The 23,700-nt window shown below is 38.1% G+C and overlaps 3 protein-coding genes and 2 pseudogenes across 6 annotated transcripts in view; 1 reads left to right on the top strand and 4 right to left on the bottom strand.

The window, feature by feature from the left end:
- LOC148718943 (uncharacterized) overlaps positions 1–23,700 on the bottom strand; it is a 279,110-nt pseudogene that overhangs the window by 21,684 nt on the left and 233,726 nt on the right. The gene's annotated exons all lie outside the window — the stretch shown is intronic.
- LOC111332232 (uncharacterized) lies at positions 6,796–8,859 on the top strand. Its single transcript, XM_088742090.1, has 2 exons — positions 6,796–7,665; positions 7,971–8,859. The coding sequence occupies exons 1-2, from the start codon at positions 7,461–7,463 to the stop codon at positions 8,507–8,509; spliced, it is 744 nt and encodes a 247-aa protein (XP_088598216.1). The 5' UTR covers positions 6,796–7,460; the 3' UTR covers positions 8,510–8,859.
- On the bottom strand, positions 13,472–15,751 carry LOC148718944 (zinc finger protein 862-like). The gene has a single exon (XM_088740043.1). The coding sequence runs from the start codon at positions 15,749–15,751 to the stop codon at positions 13,472–13,474; it is 2,280 nt and encodes a 759-aa protein (XP_088596169.1).
- LOC148718945 (uncharacterized) lies at positions 15,877–18,632 on the bottom strand. Of its 2 annotated transcripts, XM_088740842.1 has the most exons (5): positions 18,491–18,632; positions 18,233–18,400; positions 17,235–17,405; positions 17,059–17,129; positions 15,877–16,760 (listed from the first exon to the last, which is right to left on the bottom strand). In XM_088740842.1, the coding sequence occupies exons 2-5, from the start codon at positions 18,267–18,269 to the stop codon at positions 15,948–15,950; spliced, it is 1,092 nt and encodes a 363-aa protein (XP_088596968.1). In that variant the 5' UTR covers positions 18,270–18,400; positions 18,491–18,632; the 3' UTR covers positions 15,877–15,947. The 2 variants fall into 2 exon arrangements, with proteins under 2 accessions (XP_088596968.1, XP_088596969.1); XM_088740843.1 differs by lacking the exon at positions 17,235–17,405 and having other exon boundaries at positions 18,236–18,400.
- Positions 18,650–23,538, bottom strand: LOC148718946 (uncharacterized; annotated as a pseudogene). The gene is made up of 9 exons (XR_015993925.1): positions 23,393–23,538; positions 22,739–23,235; positions 22,480–22,560; positions 21,511–21,874; positions 21,144–21,254; positions 20,609–20,847; positions 20,012–20,190; positions 19,568–19,665; positions 18,650–19,026 (listed from the first exon to the last, which is right to left on the bottom strand). The product of XR_015993925.1 is annotated as an uncharacterized LOC148718946 (transcript).

The following is a 23,700-nucleotide window of genomic DNA, read 5'->3' on the forward strand; positions in this document are numbered from 1 at the left end:
AGAAACTCAGTGTGGTGATACATATGTGGGTGTAAAGAGGTAATTTGGTTTTATCAACTAGATTGATAAGATGTAAATTGGCCACCGTAGAGAGTTTAAAAGCGTTTATAGCCCTTCTATAGCTGTAACGAAGACCTAACACTAAAAAAGTCAGGTTTATAATTCTTTACGGTGGGCAATTTACCTAAGTTAGATAGAGGTTGAGTATCCTGTAAACAACGATCATTATAATGCGGCATGCACGACTTCACGTACAACACCGATCACATGCACAGTCAGTTATAGGTGGCAAAACATCTCACTTTCCATGAATACCAAATGGAATACGCGTTGGAAAAAATTATATATCTATGGAACTCCGACGTCCAGCTTGCCGATAAGCTTGAATACCTAAATGTTTATCTAAGATTCGCAATGAAAAATTTTACTGTATACTGAAATTCAAGCTTTTGGATCATGATTTGAAAAGCAGTAATCGATCCACAAAGTTCCCCTAATGAAATCTAAGGATCTACAACTTGAACCTTCGCGATTGTTTACTCTTTTGGGAATCTCTGAGAACGTCAGGGAATGAGAATGTCAGATAAGAACAAAAGGTTAAAAGATTCTCACCTGGCAATCTTGTAACACAGTATGTTAATAGTTTTTATCCGATTTAATACTGGATAGAGAGGTTGCTATTCTTTTACTGAGGATTTTGGCAAGAGTTTACATAAAGATACTTCAAGTCGCTTCGCAGTCAATTCCGCTGCATCTCTTCGCCTTCGATGGCATTTCGCTCTACGTAAGTGCATGCTCACGGCAAACCCCGCTGAATATTCAAATGTGTCCGTTGTAACTGTCACGTAACTGTGTGTGTGTGTGTGTGTGTGTGTGTGTGTGTGTGTGTGTGTGGGGTGTGTGTGGGGTGTGGCTAACCCTCGCTGTACAATTGGTAGATCAGGACAATGGATCAAAGCCGTACCACTATCAGTGAGGATAAAATTGACGTTAGACCCAGGCTTCTTGCGCGGCCGTGTCCACTTTGCACGTCTAGAGGTACGGCAGAAAGAAAGAAACTTGGAATTAATGGTGGAAAACGCGGAGATTTTTGGAACAGAGACCCTTTCCAGGGTGCAATCATCTCGGATCGTAAGCTGCAAGTAAAAAAATTGCCGAGTAGATAGATTTTCTGGGCGCAAACCGCCTCCGCGTGGACAACGATCGAAATCGTAGTGTGCAGCCTTGACTTCGTCTGCTAACAGGAAAAACAGCAATGGTAAAGGAAGCCCAAAACAGCAGAAATCGCCAAAACACACGACGAATACACAAGGAATGAGTAATTTTTATTGATCTAACGTGTAAAATATTCACATTTCGGAATATTTAGTGTTTTAACTGGACCATATTTTGTTCCCCCTAGACTTTCCCGGCAATTTTGTCCGGCGTTTGCAAAATTCGCCCCAGTCTCTCGCGATATGAAAGTCGGCAATGCTGGTGGACAAGCGGCCGATCGCGTGGTGTCAAAAGAAAGGGGATCTAGGTCAATTCAGGTCACTGTTGTCGAAGGTCTATGTGTTTTAAGCACTTAATCAATGGGTTACATTTGTGTGTGTGTGTGTGTGTGTGTGTGTGTGTGTGTGTGGGGTGTGTGTGGGGTGTGGCTAACCCTCGCTGTACAATTGGTAGATCAGGACAATGGATCAAAGCCGTACCACTATCAGTGAGGATAAAATTGACGTTAGACCCAGGCTTCTTGCGCGGCCGTGTTGTGCAGTGAAGAACTGCGGACACAAAAGTGCAAGAGATAAAGAAAGATTTAAATTTTACCGGTTTCCGTCGATAATATTGAACAAGGGAGAAGGAATTCACAAATTGAGTGAAGCCCGAAGAAGACAGTGTTTTGCGAGTATTTACAGAAAGGAGTTTGACGACAACTGAGAAAGCTGAAAACTCTCGCGTTTGTAACAATCATTTTATTTCTGGTAAGTAGATAATGTGAAATACTTTGGTAAAATTGTTAATCTCTTCTCGGGAATCAGTCCTCACTTCCACAAGGAATAAAATTTTCGACCGAACCAAATGATAGCGAATCACCTCGCGCACATGTTCGCACGTATGGTCTGTCATCTTTGAATTTGCGTGAATTATCAGGAGATAACCAAGTTATTTCTTACGAATTGTCCGACAAAATGACCTAAATTAACGATTTGTTATCATTACATAGAAATTTTGTCAAAGAAATAGGACATTAATAAATGTTTACTTGTAGCAGAACGTGCTGAGCTTCAGGACACCACCAACCATTACTGGGCACCTACCATAAATCTTGGTCACGACAAAATTAAAAATATTTCCCTGGAAGTTGATCGAAATACTTGTGCTCGAAAGACGAATGAAATCAAGCGGAAATATCATGAGTTACCTTCCTCTAGTACTACCCAAGACAGCGGTGTGGAGGAGGTTATACAATGCTGCGAGTTTGTCGAGACTGAAACACCTTGTAAGTGTACTTTGTCATGACCCAAATGCGGTCCTAATCGCACACTTGCTTACTTGTTTGAAGTTTCTTCGAGGGAGGGTGTTGTACGGTAACTGAAAATAATGTTGGCGCTTGCATCTTGTCTTCTTGTTGTCACTGTGTCAGAATGCAAGTTTAAATGGAATAATATTATCCCTTTCATTTCAATTAATTCAAATTGTAGACAGTATACACCTTTGCCATAATGGCGGCGGCTGAGTGAAGACTAAAACTAGTGCATGGGAACGAGGCCACCCGGGCATGGATTTGTGCACTTGTGAGCGCTTGTCAAAAAGTTTCTGGCACAATTTATTAACCGATCCAAAAAGCTTTATTTCTCAAAGAATCGACTACTAATATAGCTAAGGCTCAAGTTAATATGTACAATGCCATGCCACTGCTGTGTTCCTTCATGGACTACAAGGGGATATCGCGACGTGAAAGGTTAATAAATATCCTACTTCAAAGAAAAACTCGCGAGAAAGCAATGGCTTCATGCAATCCGTCGAGAGGAAGGAAAAAGCTTCAAAGTCTTGGACTCAACCATGGTCTGCTCGCACCATTTTAAAATGGAAGACTTGAAGAAAAGTATTGCGGGAAAAATATGCCTTCAAACCAATGCTGTACCTTTGGTATTTCAGTGGTGTACTTCGCTGCGCAAAAAAAGCCTCCACCTCAAAGATTCACTAGTAAAACAACTACTCATCAATCATTCAGGGCTTTATTCATGGTGTACACACTCGGAAAGCAGCGTAATGATAAATCGAATGAACAGCTAGAGAGTCAGATTACAACTGTAGAATCTAATGAAAAGAATGTCGAAAATTAGGCAAAGACAAAAGATGTCGAAACTCAGACCGATTTGGTCGAGTCGAATGATGCATGCATTCAGAGTGTTGTCGCGCTTTGAAACAGTATGAAATGAGAATAGAAGAGCTCTAAAGAGAAATAGAAAGCATTTCAAAGAAGAATGAATGTTTAAAAAGTAGACTTTTTCTATTGAAAGATTTCGCGCCGACAGTTCTGCTGTGTCCTGCTACACTTCGTTTCCTAACAACGCTATTTTAATGGAAATCTACAATTATCTAGACCCCAGAGCGTGTTATATGATTGTTTTATTCCGCTCTGGTAAACAGAGGCATCTTCTGAAGTGAGTAGTTCCACATACTAGATTCAGAGAATTTGACGGGAACATGTCGTTTAGCGGCGGAGTGTGAACTTGTCTTGTTTGCCGAGGGCAGTTGTTTTCGTTTAGAATAAAGATTATTGGGATCAGGATCAATGATGTTTTTAACCTTTCCGCTCTTGATGTATTAAAGTATAAGAAATTAGGTCAATTTAAGTGTAAGTAATCACAATTGACAATTTTCTCAAGCAATCAAAACACCTCGAAGTACGCATCTTGTGCTCGAAACTAGCCTTGTCACAAGCTTGCTTTTGTCTTTAAAGCTTTCGCTGGGTCGCCTCTGCCCTTCAACCATAGTCTCAAATCCTCAGTCTTGAAGTGTGAGAGATTTCTATCTCCTAAGGAAGCTCCAGGAATGTCATTTTCGGTTAAAAAGCTCGAGGAATTGTGAGAGCTTGTACAGTCGCGTCGCCATGTGTTGCCCGGGTGGCCTCGCTTTCGTGAAATTATTCATAACCAGTCTCAAACCTCCATCGGATTTTCCGTCATTATGGCAAAGGTGTATTGTATTTAGTAAGACACTATGTTGGTAAACCCAACAGCAACCCTGTTTTTGGCCTTTCATTCGTGTCACCTACAAGCCTATGTTGGAATATTTATACAGCCATTACTAAATAAAATTATACACTTGACATATGATGCATCTATATTTTTCATGGCAGCACGCACAAGCAATTTCACCTCAGGGTTATGTCCCATTGAGGATGGCACTTCAGCGTCATGTCCCATTGATGATGGCACTTCAGGTTCATGTCCAATTGATGATGCCATTAACCTTGCTGACAACAGTGATTGTAATGATAATGATAAACATGACCAATTTTGCCAGACTGAAGAAAAGGTTTTGTCAGAGGGATGCTACCAGATTGACCTTGATATGGCTCAACTGGACAGACAGCAGATCTACTTGCAACACATCACTGATGAGCTAAGCAGTACAAAGGGACAACTACTGTCTCTTCAGTTAACTGTGGAAAGCTTTACAAATAATGACGAAAAAACCAAGTTTTATACAGGAGTCCCCACATTTCCCTTTTAATGCATGTTTTTAATATTATTGCTCTCCACAGAAAAGTAACCACCTAAAATGCACTTGACCAGTTTCAAGAGTTTCTTTTAGTTTTAATTAGACTTAAACTCAATTCTCCATTGCAAGATTTAGCTTTTCATTCCAATATGTCTGTGCCAACCACATCAAGAATTTTTGACAAGTGGACACATGTAGTGTCTATCAGACTAAAGTTTTTAATCCAGTGGCCAAAGCATGAGGAACTGCAAGCCACCATGCCTGCAGTTTTCCAACACAATTTTTGCAAGAGAGTTGTAGTCATCATTGACTGCTTTGAGATCTTTATGGAAAGACCATCTAGCCTAATTGCTGTGACCATCCGGGAACTGCCCGGCGGTGGCTTTGTCCCATGTGGCTTTTCGGGTAGAAATAGGTTTTTGAAGAAAAACGTTTTTGAATCGATGTTTAAGGATTTTACAGTCAATAAATTTCTTGGTTTGATTAATATTGGATTTAACGCTAATTGCTAGGGCAATGACCTGGTCTAATTATAAACATCACAATACTATAAAGTTTCTTATTGGTGTAACACCACAAGGTGTTATCTCATTCATTTCAAAGGCATGGGGTGGGAGAGTGAGTGACAAATATCTCACAGAAAAGTCTGGTTTGTTGAGAAAGCTTTTACCTGGGGACATAGTGCTTGCCGACAGGGGCTTTGATATATTGCTGACCCTGTTGGTCTTTATCAAGCTCACCTTCATGTACCAGCATTTACTAGAGGTAAGAAACAGTTGTCTGCAGAGGAAGTGGAGCAAACCAGAGAAATTGCTAATGTCTAAATCCACGTGGAAAGGGTGATTGGTCTTGTGCGCAGAAAGTACACTATATTGCAAGAAATACTCCCTATTCAGCTGGTGACAGCTCCGCAAGGTGATGACTTGGCTCCAATAGACAAAATTGCAGTAACTTGCTGTGCCTTTACTAATATATCAGTGTCTGTGCCTTTTAATTAGATTATTTAGACCCTTTGTGAGAGTATCAATATTTTATCAGGTATCATTGAGAAAATATGATGTTTAATTCAGCAACAATTTCCTCTTCAAGGAGTTTCTAAGTTGAGAAAAATAACTTTTAGGCCTAATCCATACCTTACAGTCAACGGAATTGAATTAAATTTGTGTAGTTATTAATAATTATGGTGGTTCCTAAAACTAATAAAACATTCAACCAACGATAAAAATGCCTAAAGTGGCTAATGAAGGGGTTAACATTTTTTGTATAGGTAGCTAAAAAAATGTTCCTGTTGTAATCAAATGGTATCATAACAAATAAGAGCAAGAACTGAATAACTTTGGAAATCATAAACAACATTTCTTTATACCAGCAATTCCAAATTTTTGCACATCAATTTCATGGTGCACATGAAGGGCAAATCCATTCTCCATCAGGCTCAGTTCTAAGTCCCACACATGGCTTATACGCTTTCATTTGCTGCTCGGTTATCCACGAGGTCTGGAGTACCAGATAATTCACTATGTCGGGATATTCCACGCTAGGATAATCCACGAAATCCTCGCTACACTCCGATTTTTTTTAACGCGTATGGATCAAATCCACAGATAAGAACTTTTACTCGATACCTGGCCTTAGCAGAACCGGTAAGACTGCCATAATTCTCCGAAAAAGGAACACTTTCACTCGAAGGCGCGTCTTCCGAAGCCATATTTACTTTAACAATGTCCACCAGCATGGCGGTCGCGACTTACATTACAAAATTTGGTCACGTGGCTGAAAACGAAGAATAAGGAAAATGATTAAGGAACAAAATGAAAACGATTAGGAACATCACATGTACATAATTTTCTTTAATTTCAGATTTAAATTCTGAAGAGGTTTTCAGGCCAACTAAAAGACTATTCAAGGTATGAATATCTAGCTTACATTTAAAGGTTATTTAGGTTGTTCAGATTGAATGCTTAAATGGTTATCTAGATTAAATGCTTTCATTTCTGTTTGTTTCATGGATTATTAAAATAATAATTTACATTTCATTGAAGTATGTTGTTTTTGAGTGAGAACTGTTTAACTCCCCTCCCCTCCCCTCCCCTCCCCCACTTCATAACGTAATTAAGGGGTCTTTATAGATTTTGAATACTGTGGGAATGTAAATGATAGTAATATTAAATTTGGATATTTTAAGACAATAATATCAATCACCTTTTCAGCAGAACCCTGCCCTTGATACAAGACAGTTTTAATACATGTTCAACTATTATGTTTTTCTAGGTGAAAACTACAACATTTATGTGCATTTGCCTGCCTAATACAGACACCTGTTAAATGAACAACTGGCACTTTTCCTTGACCCCTGTAACATTTTCTCAGACAAAGTTACCCTCGCCTAATTACCAAACCTTCTATAGTAAGTTAATTTTTCTTTCTTAATAAGAGGCCATAATTGTCAACTATAATTTAAGTAAATGTAGTTAAAGTTGCCCGAGTGAAAATTTGTATTTGCTGATTGTAACTATTTATTAATCACCTGTGATCACAATCACTCACACACTCACACTCTTTGTTCCTATGAGTGGAGTATTTAAAGGCTACACCTGTGATCACAAATGAATACTAAATTTATTATAAATTATCTATAGTTTATTTGCTATAACTGCAAGGCTTGTAACTCTCTATTCTACTTCCTATGACCTTATTTTATTTGCTGCAATGTGATATATATTCAGAAATTCTACTGAGAATATTTCATGTTGTTTGTTTTTCAGGCAAATGTTTTATATCAACATCATGGTTGGGATGTTGTTGTTTTGTACTTCAATAAACATGGTACTGATACATCTGTACATACTTATGGCACACCTGGTGCTGGGCTAAAGTTTGTGGGGTCGGATAAAAGCAATGCATCAAAATATGGTCGAGTAACCACAAAGCTCTTCAAACAATTTGCCAAAGGTAAGTAAAAATAGCAGTAATGATAAAAATAATGATATTGATAATAATGATAGATCCCAGTAATAAGAAAAGTCCTTGAGATCTGGGGTTGCAAGTCTTACATGTCATGTCCTATTCAACTGATTTTCTAAAGGAGGTATAGGAGTGTCTTGCAATTTTTTATAGTATTGTCCCTTACAATGCTGACCAACACAGAAAAGGTAACAAATTATCACGTTAAGATGGACAAAATGTACTAACTGAATTTAGTTTAGATATTTTTTTTGGAAAATTACTTATACTTTAAACGTTATTTTTCTGTGTAGACGTTCATGGCAGTGATAAAACCGTGGATGATGACCCTGACGATCCATCAGTTACTCTCAGTTTTGGAATTGATACAATGTCCGTAATTTGTACTGGTATCGCACCAGAAGGTGGGAATGGTACCACAGAGAATCCAGCAGATCAGACTGGGGGACTAGATGGGTGTCAGGCAGGTGGTGTGGGGCATGGGCAGTTGGCCAGTGTGGGTGTTGATGCTGGGTGTGGACAAATGGCTGGTGTGGGAGGTGCAGCAATTGGCAATGGGAGTCAGGCATATAGTGCAGGGCATGGGTATGGGCAAATGGCTAGAGTGGAAGGTGCAGCAATTGGTAAGGAGAGTCAGGCAGGTGGTGCGGGTCATGGGCAGATGGCTGGTGTGAATGTCGGTGCTGGGTGTGGGCAAGTGGCTGAAGTGGGGGTGCAGCAATTGGCAATGGGAATCAGGCAGGTGGTGCGTGTCGTGGTCAGGTGGCTGGTGTGGGTGGTGCCTCAGGTGGCAATGCATGTCAGTCAAGTGGAGCTGGGTGTACCCAAGTGACTGATGTGAACACAGCGACAAATAGCAGTGGGAGTCTGGTAGGTGACGCTGAGGATGTGCAAGTAGCAGCAAAGGAGGGTAATGGAGTGGTTTATGTTGTTGATGGCGAGATTCTCTCTGTTGGTATTGTAGACGAAAATCGTGTGACGCTTAATCGCCATAAAATTGAAAGAGGGTTTGCTTGTGTTTTAATTACTTACATAAAAAAGCCAACTGTGCCAGCACCAGTAATTTTGGGCGATCCTGAAGAGAACAGTCATTTACAGAAAGGGATGTTCTTTGTCTTACCTATTTCCAACTTGTTTAGGTGCGAAAAGTATATCGCGGGAGACAAAGTAGTTACGTGCATACCACAGATCAAAAAATGTTAGCGACAAATGAGTAAAGCTTGATTAAAAAGAGGGTCTTGAGTAGTGAAGTAGTGATTGCTTGTGTACATCTCTGGGAATAGGGATTCCAACTCGCACACAAACCAAAAAGCCCTTTTTTATAGCGTTTTTGGTCATTCATCCACCCTCGATACACAGCATTTGGTTTGTATCCGATGGAAAACAATTAACGCAGTAGCTAATTCGCAGAAAAGCCCGTTTATTAACAGTCTCTTTTCTACCATAAATATTTTGCCAGCATTTGACCTAGATATACTGCCTTTGAACTGCACAAGAGAAAATACGTGACGCAATTATTAGCGCATAGGTTGTAAATAATTGCTATCATTTGACGGGGATCTGTTAGGTTCGGGATGCATAATCAAAAATGCAACATATAAACAACGCCCATTTTCAGCAAGATTTGCACTAATATTTGTCAACGGAAATTATCCATTCCAAGAAGGGAATGGATTTCCGAGTGCGACGCTCGGAGAAAACGACTCCATGAGGAAGAAATGGTGTCCAAGGACAAATATTTAACAATTATTCCACGAGCGCGCGTTGGATATGAGATGATAGATAGCCAACGAGGCGCGAGTGGAATAATTGTTTTATTAAAAAAAAAAAAACCCACCCAAGACAGACAAATCTTCTCGACTTTATTTTGTAAGAAGAAACCCGATGTTACTATGTACAGATATTAGATTATGGTATATTGGCTCATATAGCATAATAGCTAAGCCAATAAAAAGTCTTGAATTCCATTATCCAATGATCCAGTTTTTTAAATAATGGATATATTTTTTTGCCAAATTGAGGCTACTTTGTTTTTATCCTGTACAATTTTCTTACACAAGACCGCTCATGCTGACAGACCTTTACTTCAACCTCTCAAACGTCAAAGTTATACTTTCGGTGTTCAAAATATTGTTATTCAGTCTTCAAAAAATTTTAGCTCTCTTCATTGTTAATTAAGACAGCCCAAATTGCGAAGGGTTTCCAGATCACGGCTGTAAAGTCAGTCAATTTTGGCATGTCTGGGTTCCAATCAGTCTGGGTCTAAAATGCAAAGTTAAGCAAAATGCTCTAGGCTCCGAGTAAGGTTAGTTATAGCCAACTTGCCAGGTTAGGAAGTTATAGCAGTTCCCATGAGAGCACCCCTTTTCATGTCCGTCATCTTGGATTTTTTGCATTGGCCTGACCAGTCATGGTTAAGCCACGAAATTTTTCTCACTTATAGAAGAGAGTCTAATATATTGTTGCTGTAAGTATCAAGTTATTTCATAGCATTTCCAGAGAGTTACGATGTGCGTAAAAAGTTCAAAAAAGGAGAGAGACTTCCAGGAGAGGAGGGGAAATTGACAACAAGGTTATTGCACATTTTTGACGTGGCATTTTAATAAGCAACAACATGTTATATACCATTAGAAAGCTCTTTAATAGAGCAATAATTTGGTATATTTGAAGTTTCCTAACCCTTACGTGGGCAGGCGCTGGAAGCCAGAAGGTTCAGAAAAAGAGGGCATATGAACCACGAGGGGAGTGGTAGAACTAAAACAGCTCTAAAACCAAAAATGCTTGTTAAAATAATGAGAAAATTGCTACACGTAATGATAATCACCCTGCAAATCCTCTCTGAAAATTTTAGCTCTCAACTCTTGCGAATAAAGATTTTTTTAAAAATTTTCTATATGCTGGACTTAGTGAAAATTTCAGGAGTGAGTTATAAGGACGCAACTGGACTTGGTCAGTTGGTACCAATCCCAAGGCCTAAAAACCTACACTCACTTAAACGCCCGTAACTTTGTAACCGTTCATGATTAGACCACCAAATTTGGTCCACGTATATATTAAGGTTTGATCTAAACTAATTGTTGTAAGTATGAAGTGATTACATTAATGTTCAACAGTTACGACGTGCGGAAAAAGTCGAAAAAGTTCAATAAATTCATTTTTTTTCTTGCCATATTCGTAAATTACTTATCATGCTAATTACTTTGGCGTAAGCTTAATGAAAAAATGGTAAAAGCTGATTTTTTTATGAACTTTTTAATTAAAAAAAATCCAATATGGCTGACGTAAACAGGGGTCCACTCGTTTGAACAACTAACTCTTAAACCCTGCACGGCGTAGGCATGAAATTTGGCACACTAGTGTATAAAATAGAAACATTTGCAAGCTGTAGATATTATTAGATTTCAATGACACAAAACAGAACTACGATCGTAAGAAGTAGCGAAATGGTTTAAAAATGGATCACTTGCTATGACTGTGACTATAACTTTGTAACCAGTAATGGTTAAGCCATGAAATTTTGCTCACTTATAGAAGAGAGTCTAATATATTTTTGCTGTAAGTATCAAGTGATTTTAGGATGAATACTCTTCGCGGAATTTGCGTTGAGAGCGATAAAAAAAATGTCTTCTTCATTTATAAAAATTTTCCAAAATTCTGTTAAAATTAGGCAGTGAAGATACGGGCCCGTAATTGTTTGGTTCAGTTTCATATCCTTAAATATGGGCGATTTTTCACATCTAATTTTGGCTGTATATGTTCCAAGTGATATACACAAATTAAAGATTTCTGCTACAACATGACGTAGAACGTCACTTGCACACTTTAATATCCGAGTAGGGCAGGAGTAGAGGCTGTGTCACTTATTGTTGGGTAATATTTCCAGTCCAATTTCAACCGGAGTGATAGGTTGAAAAAATTAGTATGAGACGCGTGATTTACATTTCCCTAAGAAATCAGTTAAACATTTTGGAGTTGGAGGTAACTGATGAGCTAATTTTTGTCCAACCGTTGCGAAATGCTTATTGAGTATATTAGGCAATATTAGGCTAAAAAATTGCAATATGCAGACCTCTTCTCCCAACCGAATTCTAACAGAGAAATCGAAAACGGTTGTTTATCATCGACCTATGAACTGATCTGCAAGAGTCTTCAGAAATTTTGTCAGTTCACGTTATAAATTAACCGCTTACAAAGGAAAAAGCCAGCTTCCCTTTGGTATAATAACGGCTACACGATGAAAAGAAATGAGAGTTTACGAGGTAGATTGTTACAAAAACTAGGCTTTCCAGCATGTGGTGCCTCGGGTCACGGGCCCCTGTCTCGAAGGTCCCGAACAGTTTTCTCGCTCGGAAAAGCAGTGGCAAAATCCTAAACCTTATTATTACAAAGCTGTTTTATTCACATATTGTTAATATGAACAGAGCTTGTCTTGATACAAGGAGTTTCAGGCGTATTCCCCAGATTGCCTAAAAACGGCTTTGCGGAACCAAAAATTATCTGGGGCCTCAGTGAGACGATCCACAGGGTTCCAAAGAAAATAAAAACCTCAACATTTCGATGGTATATTACAAGGGATAACCACGAGAAACGTTCGTCGGAGACAATATCAGGTTTTGAAACACAAGTTCAGTAACGGTTGAAACCTGTTTTAAAGAGCGTCCAACACTTCAAGTGGCTCTCACTGTTCTTGTTAACCCCAAAAGGCTTCTCCATCTTGTTATAACAAAATAAAAAGAACGTTTTTGAAGTGGAATAGACGATTTTAATAATGCTGATATTAAAGTGAACGTGAAATTTACAGTCTTCTTGGAAATTGTAGTGAGCCGGGAGGCAGGTGCACTGAACAAAATATTGCAAATGTTGCTTGTTTTCCTCCTCGCTGCACCATGTCACCGTTACAGTTAGAAACATTAAAGAAAATGGGAATCAATAAAAGCATTCCGAGACAAAACTAAAAAAAAAAAATAGAATTATGGTTAATAAATACAACATATACTTTATTTTCAATATTCAAGACCGATGATCAACCCACGGAATAGATCGACCTCAAAACAAAAGTAGGGGACAAACCTTTCCTCAGTATTTGATACAAACTGCCGATAATTGTTGCCGCAACCCTCTCTGCATTGTTTATTATTAATAATTATATTATAATACTTAAAATGTATATAATGCGACTTTCAAGCACGCTGAAATAAATAAAAATTCAATACAAGTTCCATACAGCGTACTAGGCTTGTAAATGGAGATATGATCAAGTCTGACTTCTCCTGGCCTAAAAATAAATAAGCGACAGATTGCAGTAAGTATCATCATTTAAATCGAGCACTTTCTGGCACGCAACTACAAATCGCTCTAAACGACTTTGATAACCAAGTAACATTTGGGCACCAAGGTTACCATGACGATGACTGTCCACCAAGGCAATAGATTGACCAGCTAGTGGTAAGAAAAGAACGGTCTTTTCGTTGGCTATAAGTAGAGCTGCATTTCCGTGGAAGCCATCACACAGTGCTGATAACTGGTCACGGCAGGGTAAGAAAAAAATTTTGAAATCCACTTGTCCAATGGACAAGTGAGGTTCTGGTTTTACTTGTCCAAACCCCAAGTCTAGTTGTCCTTGGATGTAGAGTAAAATCCAAGCTCTGATGCATGATAATGGTTGAGGAATAAACCTTTCTACTAAGGAACTACAACTACACTTGAAGTGTCAATAAAGTACTCATAATGCATACAAGTAATGGTATACTTATTTACAGTGTTGTTTCTTGAGTCTTTTAATATGTGTAAGTCACTACTCTGAATCGCTGTCAGAGCTGTCTATTTGAGGTAACTCAGGCAAAGGAGGCAAGAGAGGAGGAGTTTTGAAGGGCCCACTGACAGATGGGCCATCTGTGGGGACAACCACTGCTGCCTCATGGCCTCTTTTCATCGCATGCCTTTTTGTCTTGGCACCAAGAAGCCACGCTTCAATTGCTGGGTTAGGGTCAAAGTCGTTTATTTCACAGTCCATTCCTTTGATCCTCAGCAGATCTGACAAGGTTCTCTGCTCCATTCGAGTCTTCAAATTCGTTTTTATTCTGTTCATAGCCGAGAAGCACCTCTCACATTTGGCGGTGGAAGGGGAGAGGCTAAGCATGAGTTCAACTAAGACAAGAATATGCTTCAAGCTATCTGGCCTAGACGACAATAAGTTGGCATAGACATCAAGGGGTTTCATTGCTTGGTGACTGAAGAGGTAAATCTTCAACTCCTGCCACTGAAAAACAGCACCTTCCTTTTCATCATCAGACAACAAGTTACTAAAGTGATCAGTTAATGCAACTACTTTGTCATTGCCAAAACTGGCTCTCAGCTTTCTCTCCCCTGGCACTTTGGTAGGATCAAATACTTCAAAGTAATTCATTGGAGGTTTAGACAGGCTGGAAAATCTCTTCTCAATGTAGGCAATGGCATCAGTTAGAAAGTTAGAAAATTTTTGTTGCATCCCCATCGCATTTCCCTTGTTCAGTACAACATCAAGATTACTGTCTTTTCCACATTTGAAGAGGCCACTCTCAGAATTATAGTTTGACTGGAACTTGGCTTGGAAAGTAGCTGTTATGGGCAATGGATCAGAATCCTTGAGGCCTTCCAGTTTTGTTAGAGCTGTCTCCAACTTGGTGCTGACTTCAGTAATGAACAGGTCATCACTTTGAAACTGTAGACTTAATTCTCTCAGAATTTTAGTAACATCAAGGAGAAAGTATAAAAATCTTACAAACTTTTCAGCCTTGATTGCTTTCACCATGCCTCTAGCCTTTGCTGCATCCTCACCAGTCCCTGTACCCACATGTTCAAGGTGTTTTACCGTAATAGCAAAGTTTTTCTCTAAGGCCAACAAAGCTCTGTGTCGACTGGCTACCCATCTGGTTTTCTTAGAGCCACTACTGTAGTAGGCAGCCTGTTCCTCAAAGATGTCAGCAAAACCATGAAGTTCTCTCCTTTTTTTAGGAGAGTAATAGTAAAATCGAAAGATTTGGGAGACATTGTCCAAAAAAGATTGCAGATAAGGGACAGTTTTAATGGCATCTCCAACCCCAAGTTCTAAATTATGCGCAACACAATGCATGATGACAATGTTTTGATTGACTCTGTTGTTTAGCTGAGTTGCAACTCCTGTCTTCGAACCAAGCATCACTGAAGCACCATCAAAATTACATCCTACCAGTTTTTGTTGGAGAGTTGTCTCAGTTATGCCAATCCCAGCAAGACTCTGGTCGATTGCATGTAAAATTCCATCTGCATTAGCAGATTCTAAGGCAGCAATATCCGCAAAATGACAAACTGACCGGCCTTTCTTGTTAACATATCTGACATACACAGTTTCTTGCTCTACTATACCAGAATCAGTAGATCCGTCTGATAATATGCACATAAATCTACTATCACTCACTGCAGACTGAATTTTACCTTTCTCTACTTGGGCTATGTGGTTAATAAATGTTTTGCATCCTTTATCATTCTTGTACTGGTCCCCAAATTGTACACCATTCTTCTTCTGTAACTCACACAGACCAGCAAATTTTCTGAAAGCGAGTTCTTCGTGTGCTACAAAAAAGGCTGTGTTGAACAGGCACTGAAGTGCAGAATGACACTTATCACTTAGTTTAACCACGTTTCTTTGAACAGCTGCCTTAATCGGTTCTACGTAGTCAGGATTCGATTCCTTTTCAAATTGTAGCGAGCAACGATAATGCTCCTTTGACGCTTTATGATGAAGAAGCGAATCTATGCGATACTTTCCGCCTGATCCACAGCCAATGTACAAAGAACTTTGAAGATTTGCAAACGCGGGATATCTTCTACATATGGAACAATACATCACATCTTGGTTCGCATCGTGTACTACCCACGGGAAGGCGTCCTTCCAAGATTCCTGAAACTTTCGAACTCGAACTGTTGGATTTTCAGATTTTTTTTTCTTCTCGTTCACCATGGTGCCTTCTGCTGAAGGATTTGCTTTTCTCTTCTGTTGCTTTTCTGCGTTTTCCGGTGCACCAAAATAGCCTTTTATGCTTCGCTGGTCAGCCATTGTTTATGTGCTGAAAGTTACTTAGAGGGTCTAGTGATAAATGCACAAATCGATACCCCAAATGAGTCCCAGGCTCCTTTTGGTACTCACTGAAATATAATGGCGGTTAAATCCTAAGTGCTCAATTCATTTCATTTCTAACTTGTAACTTTCGTTTGCGAAAAGTGATCTGTTTAACACTTGCAAAAACTTAATTTTATACTAATTTCTCCACCGAAGACACCTTATTTTTATTTATTTCCTGAAGATTCACTTGTCCAAAGGACAAGTACGATTGATAATCCACTTGTCCACTGGCCAAAACTACTTGTCTGGGGCAAGTGGACACCGTCTTTGTCGCACCCTGCTGGTGCACTGGAGTTGTAGGAGCATGGTCATCACAAACTCGTCTAGCCAAGGGCGAATGCACGGACACACTCACACATTGTTCTGCGACAGTGGCTGCCTCTGAGGCTGAAAGAAAACGCTGAGGTAGGCTGTGTCGACAGCGGTCATAAAGGCGGTTTCCCACCCTGATTGATGCACAGAGTAACATAACCCACAGTGGAGATAATTCACGCGTAGGTTGGAGATCGAGCCGCTCATGCCACACTCCATGAGCAAAGATCAAAGCTATTACACTACAAGCCGAACTGCCGTTTCTGTCGTCGAGCGTTGACTGGCTAATTTCGACAGGAAATTTCCATGAAAATGTATCGCAATGGGGAATTCCTTCACCAAGTACCACAATGTAAATTCCCGCACCTGGTACGTTCTTGTAATTAAAGGTGATTTCATCTTCAGAACAATCGCCAGTACTGTCGTACGTGCCGTCAACGTCAACGTCATCATCATTTTCTGCACCCTCTTCCAAAGGCAGACATTCCTCGTAGTTACTACCACTTAATGCAGCTTTGAACTTGGTAGCTGCAGAACAAATCTGACTCTTGCAAAAGGCAATTCCCTTTTCGGTACAACTCAACTTTCCTTGAAGAACCACCACACTCATTGAACTACTTCTGTACTTCATCTACTAGACACACGAAAAGAAAGAGGGTGTCGCAGAGAGAAATATTGATGCTACGTTACTTTTACATAGTGTGTCTGAATGTTTGCATGGTATGCCATGGACGCAGAGTAGTGTAAAGCAAAGTGTAAGCACATTATTGTAAAAGAATGCACAATGTATTGCAAAAGAGTAAGAAATGTACTGCAGTTGTGAAGCAAAGGATAGTGTGAAAACTAAAGAAACAAATAAATAAATAAGTACGTACGTAGATAAATAAATAAATAATTAAATAAGTAAACACAAAGATAAAGGTAATTACATTTTCTTCCATCTCGGGTTGCAAAGATGCTTCGTTGTTGTCGCGTGGTACGTCTGAGCTGCTTTTAGGATCTTGACAGGGAAAAAGAACAAGAACGCTTTATCAAGATTATTTTCTATTAACAGCAAACTGTTAATGTTAAGAACAGGAAAGACTAATGGTTATGACATGCTCACGTGCTAACTTATCCTGTAACTCCACAACAATCCTTTCAAGCCGAGGAATAGTAACATCCATGTAGAACGCTACAAAGTTTGCCATCTCTTTTTTTACGAGAGTAATTTCTTCATCCCATCTCGTGATCACTTCATGTTTTTCAACGATGACTTTCTTGATTCTCATTGGTGTACCCATATGGACGAATGAAAACTGACTTGAATTACAAAAACAATGCATTCTCAATAACTGGTGCCAGTTTTTGGAATGAGATACCACGCAATCTAAGGGAGCTACCCAAAAAGTCTTTCAAAGCTAGAATTAAAAATGAATAACCAAGAATGCTGGACAAAGAAAATTCCTTTCTTATTAACCACGAGATTATTCAAGAACAGGAAACTTTAAGTAATTAAAATCAGTGTTGTCTCTCATTATTCTCCTCTCATTATTCTCCCCTCATTTTGTTTTAGCAATCTTAATATGCAGAAACTATTATAATAATATTACATGTAACTAAATCTTAATTGTTATTAATGTAATTTAATTGATCTAGTTTTATGTATAAGCAATCAATGGCCCGCCCAGATTAGCATTTACTATTTGCAAAATAACGCTTTAAAAGCAGAAAAATAAGCGGCTTGTTGTTGTTGCTGTTGTTGTTATTCTTGATTTTAATGTCCTGCGTACTCAGATTAGACAGAAGTAGGAAAAAACGCAACACCTCGGAAGAGGCCTGATCTATTAGAAGTTGTGAACAGTTTGCTGGTACAATTTCTTGAGAAAGGCAGTGCTGGAGCATAGTGTCTTTCTAAAGACACCAACACAATGACCGTAGCTACTAAGCTACCCCCTATCACAAGTGTGTCTTATCTTAAAAAGATTAGTAAGTTGTGCAATGTACAAGAAAATACTTTATCAATGATAGAATGAAAATATACTTAGAACAAAAATGACAGCTACGAGCTGAAATACTCAACAAAAGAGACAAGTTGAATTGAGTACTAAAATTCACAAAGTTTACCTGTTGTGTTTCCCCATGGGAAATTCCCCTTCATAACTTCAGAGACAGTAGCTTGCAAAGCTTCATTGCCTTCTTTCTCTTGATGGTACTTATCTATTAGGGAAGACAGCTTATTCTTGTTTGAAGAAATCTTTTTGCAGAGGTGTGCACGCTGTTTGGACGAGTCTAAATAAGAAAAAGCGTGACTACAAATGGTAACATAATTTTGTCTGTTTAATAGCTATTTAGCAATAGTAATATTGCATAAATACTGACCTGTGTGTATCGTCTTGACAGACTCTGTGCCATGCCACTGATTTTTCTTTGATTCCAAGCAATAGCATGCTCAGTAATGAGCTCCTCACGATCTAAAAGATATGAATAACTTACCTTTCAGTTGAATGTCTATAACTTCAATTAACTAAAATGAAGTAACTGACTAATTAAGGTCTAGTTACAACTCTGAATTTGATTGATTCTAATTTGTCAGTCCTCATTGTTTTCTAATTGCCTTAAGTTGAATGCCAATGGACCTCCATTGTTCATACTGTACCCCTGGATAGGAAAAAATCTATAAAATGTTTTACACCATGTTCACTGCCCACTGTGCCAAACCATGCCGGCAGCCTGCGATCTCAAGTCCTGTCTCATCTAGTTCAGCTGTCTTCCTACCCTAATTAGAAGCAGCCCACCAATGTGATACCTCCCACATATATTGTCTTGTTCCTAGTTGCAGCATTTAATAACTATTAATACTGTAACTGACACTCCGTTACAGTTTGAAATACGTACCTTTTAATCTCGGCGATTCACTTGTACATAACACAGAAAAAATACAGAATTAACAATGCGAACTTAAACCCAACGAAACTAAAATACGACGAAAGGAATACGAGAAACTACAGGAAAGTACAAACGAAAGCGTAACTACTTACAAGATCTGTACGGCACTCCGGAATAACAACGACTGAATGAAAATCACAACTACGATGTTATATAGCAGATAAAAGGCTAAAACAATAGACTAAACAAGGCTACACAATACTCAAAGGCGATTGCATGAAACAACGCTGACAAACTTAATTTACATTTTGACAGCACGAAAAAATACAAACTAATAAATACAGAACTGAACTATCGAGACGAGAACTATTTACACTAATTACAATTAACAAAGACGAACGACAGAACTGATAAGAAAAAAAAAAAAATAATAACTCTCGTGGCTACAAATACTGTAACAGAAAAGCCAAAATTTCATGCAATCCTACCAATATAGAAACTTGTCACAGCTTGCTAAGAGGCTATAAACTTAGTATAAAATGATCCGAATAAAACTGCATATATACACACCTTAGATTTGGACTGCTTTGCATACTTTGTTCATGTGACTATCAACATCCCCCTTGTTGGCAATAAAAAGATCTTCATAATATGATTGCCTCCTTTGTCTGTAGAAGAAAACAATTATAACTGGCTAAAATGTATCATTTTTTTCATGATATAACTGCATACTATTAAAGACAATGGATGATAACAGTTACTATTGTGCCTAACCTAATGATTAAACCTCAACTTTATATATCTTTGCAATATAAATAAACTCAACAAAACACACCAAATTAAAATATAAGTAATGCAATAACCAACAGCCACTTGTATTCAGGCCACTAATAAAAGTATAATTTACAAAATTCGCACCTTTCATTCTATTGTACAAGTTTTATGAGCATTGATAGAATGTTGGGTGTTTTTGACATTGTTCTGTGTAGACCTTTCCTCTAGAATAAAACCTACCCTCCAGATGAACTGTAACGATACAGTTTCATATTTCCATCAACATGGCAGGAGTGCCGAAAGATGAAACATGTAGGGCAAATAATCCAGTTGTGACCTTGCAGATGTCCCAATTCAAACTGGCAGAATTTCCACCCTTTAAAAAATCTACTAAACATGCTGTGATTGATGGTTGGTGCCTGAAAAAAAAAATAGAAATATCAATTTAGGTAGGTCAGTAAAAGTAAATACTACATAAAGTACAGCAGACAGCACAAAAGTAAGATTTCCACCACATTATGTAAACAAAAATCTCAAAAAAAAAAAAAACAAACAAGGTATAAAACCTAAAATTTATATTGAAATGTTCTAGCACCAAACTTAAAAATATGTGAAAAATCTATAGACAATCAGATTATTATGTCAGAGGCAAGAGCAAGTCATGTAACCCCATACATTTGCTACATTGTCTCTAAAATATTACAATTCAAAGATAGGTGTTAAGCAAGAATGTGTCAGAATACAATTTTGACCATTCAATAGACTACTGGACAAAAAATTATGCAGAAACATAAGTGGAAAATTAAATAAAATTAATTCAACTAAAGAAAAGCATACCCTTCCTTTCATAACTGATACATCCCCAAGTGCATGAATAAAGGAGCTTTCTGATGTCCCAGGCATTCTTTTTTGGATTGAATCCCATACCATGAATAATTGTTGGTCAAACACATAACTGGTGTCAGTGGGACTCCCACACCAAAACCCTGCTTGTACAACATCAATCAGAGACCTGGATAGAATGATACTGTTGCAATTGGAACACTGGATTATGAGTTTGTTCAAATTGTATCGTCCTGAAAAAGAAATTATTCACTTCATGAATAATGATAACATTAAAGTGCAGTAAAATGGCTTCAACTAGGAATTCCCATAACTATAGGTAATAAATTAATGTGAAACTAATTAAAATTTTAATAAGATAAATATCTTCTTATGCTGCATTACAATCTAATTTATAACCATAAAAGGACATATCAAAAAGTAATTTGAGATAAAGAGCAAGCCATATTACTTTTATTAATTCACTTAATAATTAGATACAAGAAATAAGTAAAAATCCAGGACAGTTTAAGCAAACAGCCACTATTACCTTTTTCATTAACTATTATTAACAAACCAGAAGATGGAATTTGTTGTATGACTCCAGCCTCTTTACAACTTGAACATTGATCTGGTATATTAGGGACTGGAAAAGACTTATCTAAAGAAAAGAGAGAAGCAAAGCTACATTAAAAATGTTGTTTTGCATTGTGATATAACACAATCATCATCATCATAAATTTCGCTAAGAAACCACTTATGACTAGCTAATTAATACATGTGAGATGAGTCTCCATCCACCTTTACTTGCTTATGCTAAGTTCAATTTGAATATGCTGGTTTAAAAAAATTTATAATTAAGCATATGAAGTGAAAAAATAATTTAAAAAAATGGACACTGTATATTGTGAAATTACCTATTATTTGGTGATAACCTTTTCCATCAACTCCACAGTTGGGGGAATAGCATGAAAGTACCCATTTACATATGTATCTCTGTCATGAAAAGCAAAGACTTGTGAACCTTTTCACTGCATGAATGGCACATAAACTGTTTTGGGCACTCCATAAATCGTATACAGACTTTGCCTTCCAAACAAATGCTGCAAATGTCTGGAGAGGGGTGGCCCTCACAGCTAAGGACTCCCTCTATTAGCTGCTTCCTGATGTTGTTCCAACTAGAAGTCAAATTAGACATCTGTGTTTCCCAATTTTTGGAAGATGCAATTTGAAATGTGGAAAGAACCTCTTCACATTTTGCAAGTGCAGCTTTGAGGTCATCTTTTATGAAACAAAAATAATATTTAGTCAGAATGTGCATCAATAGATACTGGTACATTCCAACTCTTCTATTCATGACCATAATTTTTTAAAATAATTTAGCACCCCTTCTTTTAAATGCCAGTTAGATTGTGATTTCACCAACTTTCTTTCTAACAAAGATTGAGACCTGGCAACATGGAAAATGAAATGTACAACCCTATAAAAAATAAACTCTCTTTCTTTACACTCCCCACTTACTTCATTAAATCAAGTTGTCCCAAGAATGCCTTATTAAATAAGCTTAAGGTGATTCCTCAGATTTTGTGCAACCCTTACTGCAGATAGTTGATAGCATCATTCGCGCATGCTTGTACATGTACACATTGAAAATATAGTAGATTTGCCTTGATATTGAGATCTATAGGTGGATAAAAGGCTACAGCTCACTAATGAGCACAGGGACCCAATTTTTCCAGTCATTATTGGCAATTTATCATTACCTTTGCATGAGAAACGATTGAACTCATTAAAGTGATTGATCTACATTAAAGTGGGATGTTGTGAAAAACAGTTGTATTGCAGGTGTTTGGATAAAAGAACATTCTGTCCCAAAAAAAACTTACGCTTGACAATTGATGGTGGTGACATCTCATGACATGTAGGTTGTACATCATCATCTCCCAAATCTAAACTCGGATCGCAATCTATAAGGTTTGAGTCAAATAAAACTTGCATGAGCTTTGTTAAGGCAACATGGCCAGCAGCTTGTTTGGAACATTGGATTAATCATTCTAGTAAATTTAAGACGTTTTGAAAATTAACTGTATTCATTGATTTTAGGGGGATATCGTGTTGCAAAAGATAAAAATATTGTAAATTCACCTTCTTCTGTTGCACTGGAGAGCGACCTATTCGTCACCTTTTTTCCGCGAGGCCGATACTTGTGCTTGTATTTCCTCAAACCAGTGGTGGAGTCGCTATAAAATTCCAAATCACTCCGGCCTTTTTTCCTCTTCCGTGATATTTCTTTTTCTCCAAGCAAACTTGTTTCTTCTTGTAGCAGAGCATCGAGATCATCTTTGTTCTTGGACGCCTTCTTCGCCGCCATTTTTTACTTTGTGACTTTCCGCCACCTTAGTATCTCCAGTCTACCGTTGGACTCACGGTCATCTCGATGTTGAATGATTATACTTCATTTTGTCACATTTGAGAAGTTATTATAGTCCTTCATTCGGGGACGAGATCGTGTTGATTTTCGTTTTGCGGAGTGGTTTGCGGAAGGACGATGAATAGGCCCCAGTTCAACACGCGGTCAAAATCCACAGTACGTGTTCAGTACGTGATGTTTTAGTAACGTGTTCACAGTTTGCTGAAGGAAGCTGAATAGAAATAATCATGATTAAAAATAGATGACTTACAAATACAAAAGACACTGTGTGATAGACATGTTAGTTGAAACTACGAAAATGAAATCTATTTTACAACTTCGATCTGACAACAAAAAATCCTGAAAATGAAACAGAATGAATTAATTACGTTTTCTTAAACATTTCTAAATATCACTCAAACCATAAGGGTACGGTGAAAGTTAGCATCTGACAGAGAGGGGGAGACGTGATCAGCAAGTCGTGATCAGCAAGACGTGATCAGCAAGACACAAGGAATAACGTCATCCTGTTTATTTTCCTTTTTTTTTTTTATTTTTATTTTTGGCTTTGATGAAAGAGATAGTTGGGGTAGGGAGGTTAAGGTCGCCAAGGTTTTCCATTTGTGAAGCTTTACTTTGGGCTCCGAGCCTAAAATATGTCTCTTAACAGGAGAAATAGCATAATTTCAGGCTCTGG

This window comes from Stylophora pistillata, chromosome 12 (assembly GCF_964205215.1).
Source record: "Stylophora pistillata chromosome 12, jaStyPist1.2, whole genome shotgun sequence".
In the NCBI taxonomy this organism is placed as follows: Eukaryota; Metazoa; Cnidaria; class Anthozoa; order Scleractinia; family Pocilloporidae; genus Stylophora; species Stylophora pistillata.

Coding starts and splice junctions, on each gene's coding strand:
- LOC111332232 (XM_088742090.1), top strand. CDS start 7,461: ATGTTGTTTGTTTTTCAGGCAAATGTTTTATATCAACATCATGGTTGG. Junction 7,666..7,970: donor CTTCAAACAATTTGCCAAAG/GTAAGTAAAAAT, acceptor TTTTCTGTGTAG/ACGTTCATGGCAGTGATAAA.
- LOC148718944 (XM_088740043.1), bottom strand. CDS start 15,751: ATGGCTGACCAGCGAAGCATAAAAGGCTATTTTGGTGCACCGGAAAAC.
- LOC148718945 (XM_088740842.1), bottom strand. CDS start 18,269: ATGAAGGGGAATTTCCCATGGGGAAACACAACAGGTA. Junction 17,130..17,234: donor GTTACAGGATAAGTTAGCAC/GTGAGCATGTCA, acceptor TTCCCTGTCAAG/ATCCTAAAAGCAGCTCAGAC. Junction 16,761..17,058: donor AACCCGAGATGGAAGAAAAT/GTAATTACCTTT, acceptor TGTGTCTAGTAG/ATGAAGTACAGAAGTAGTTC.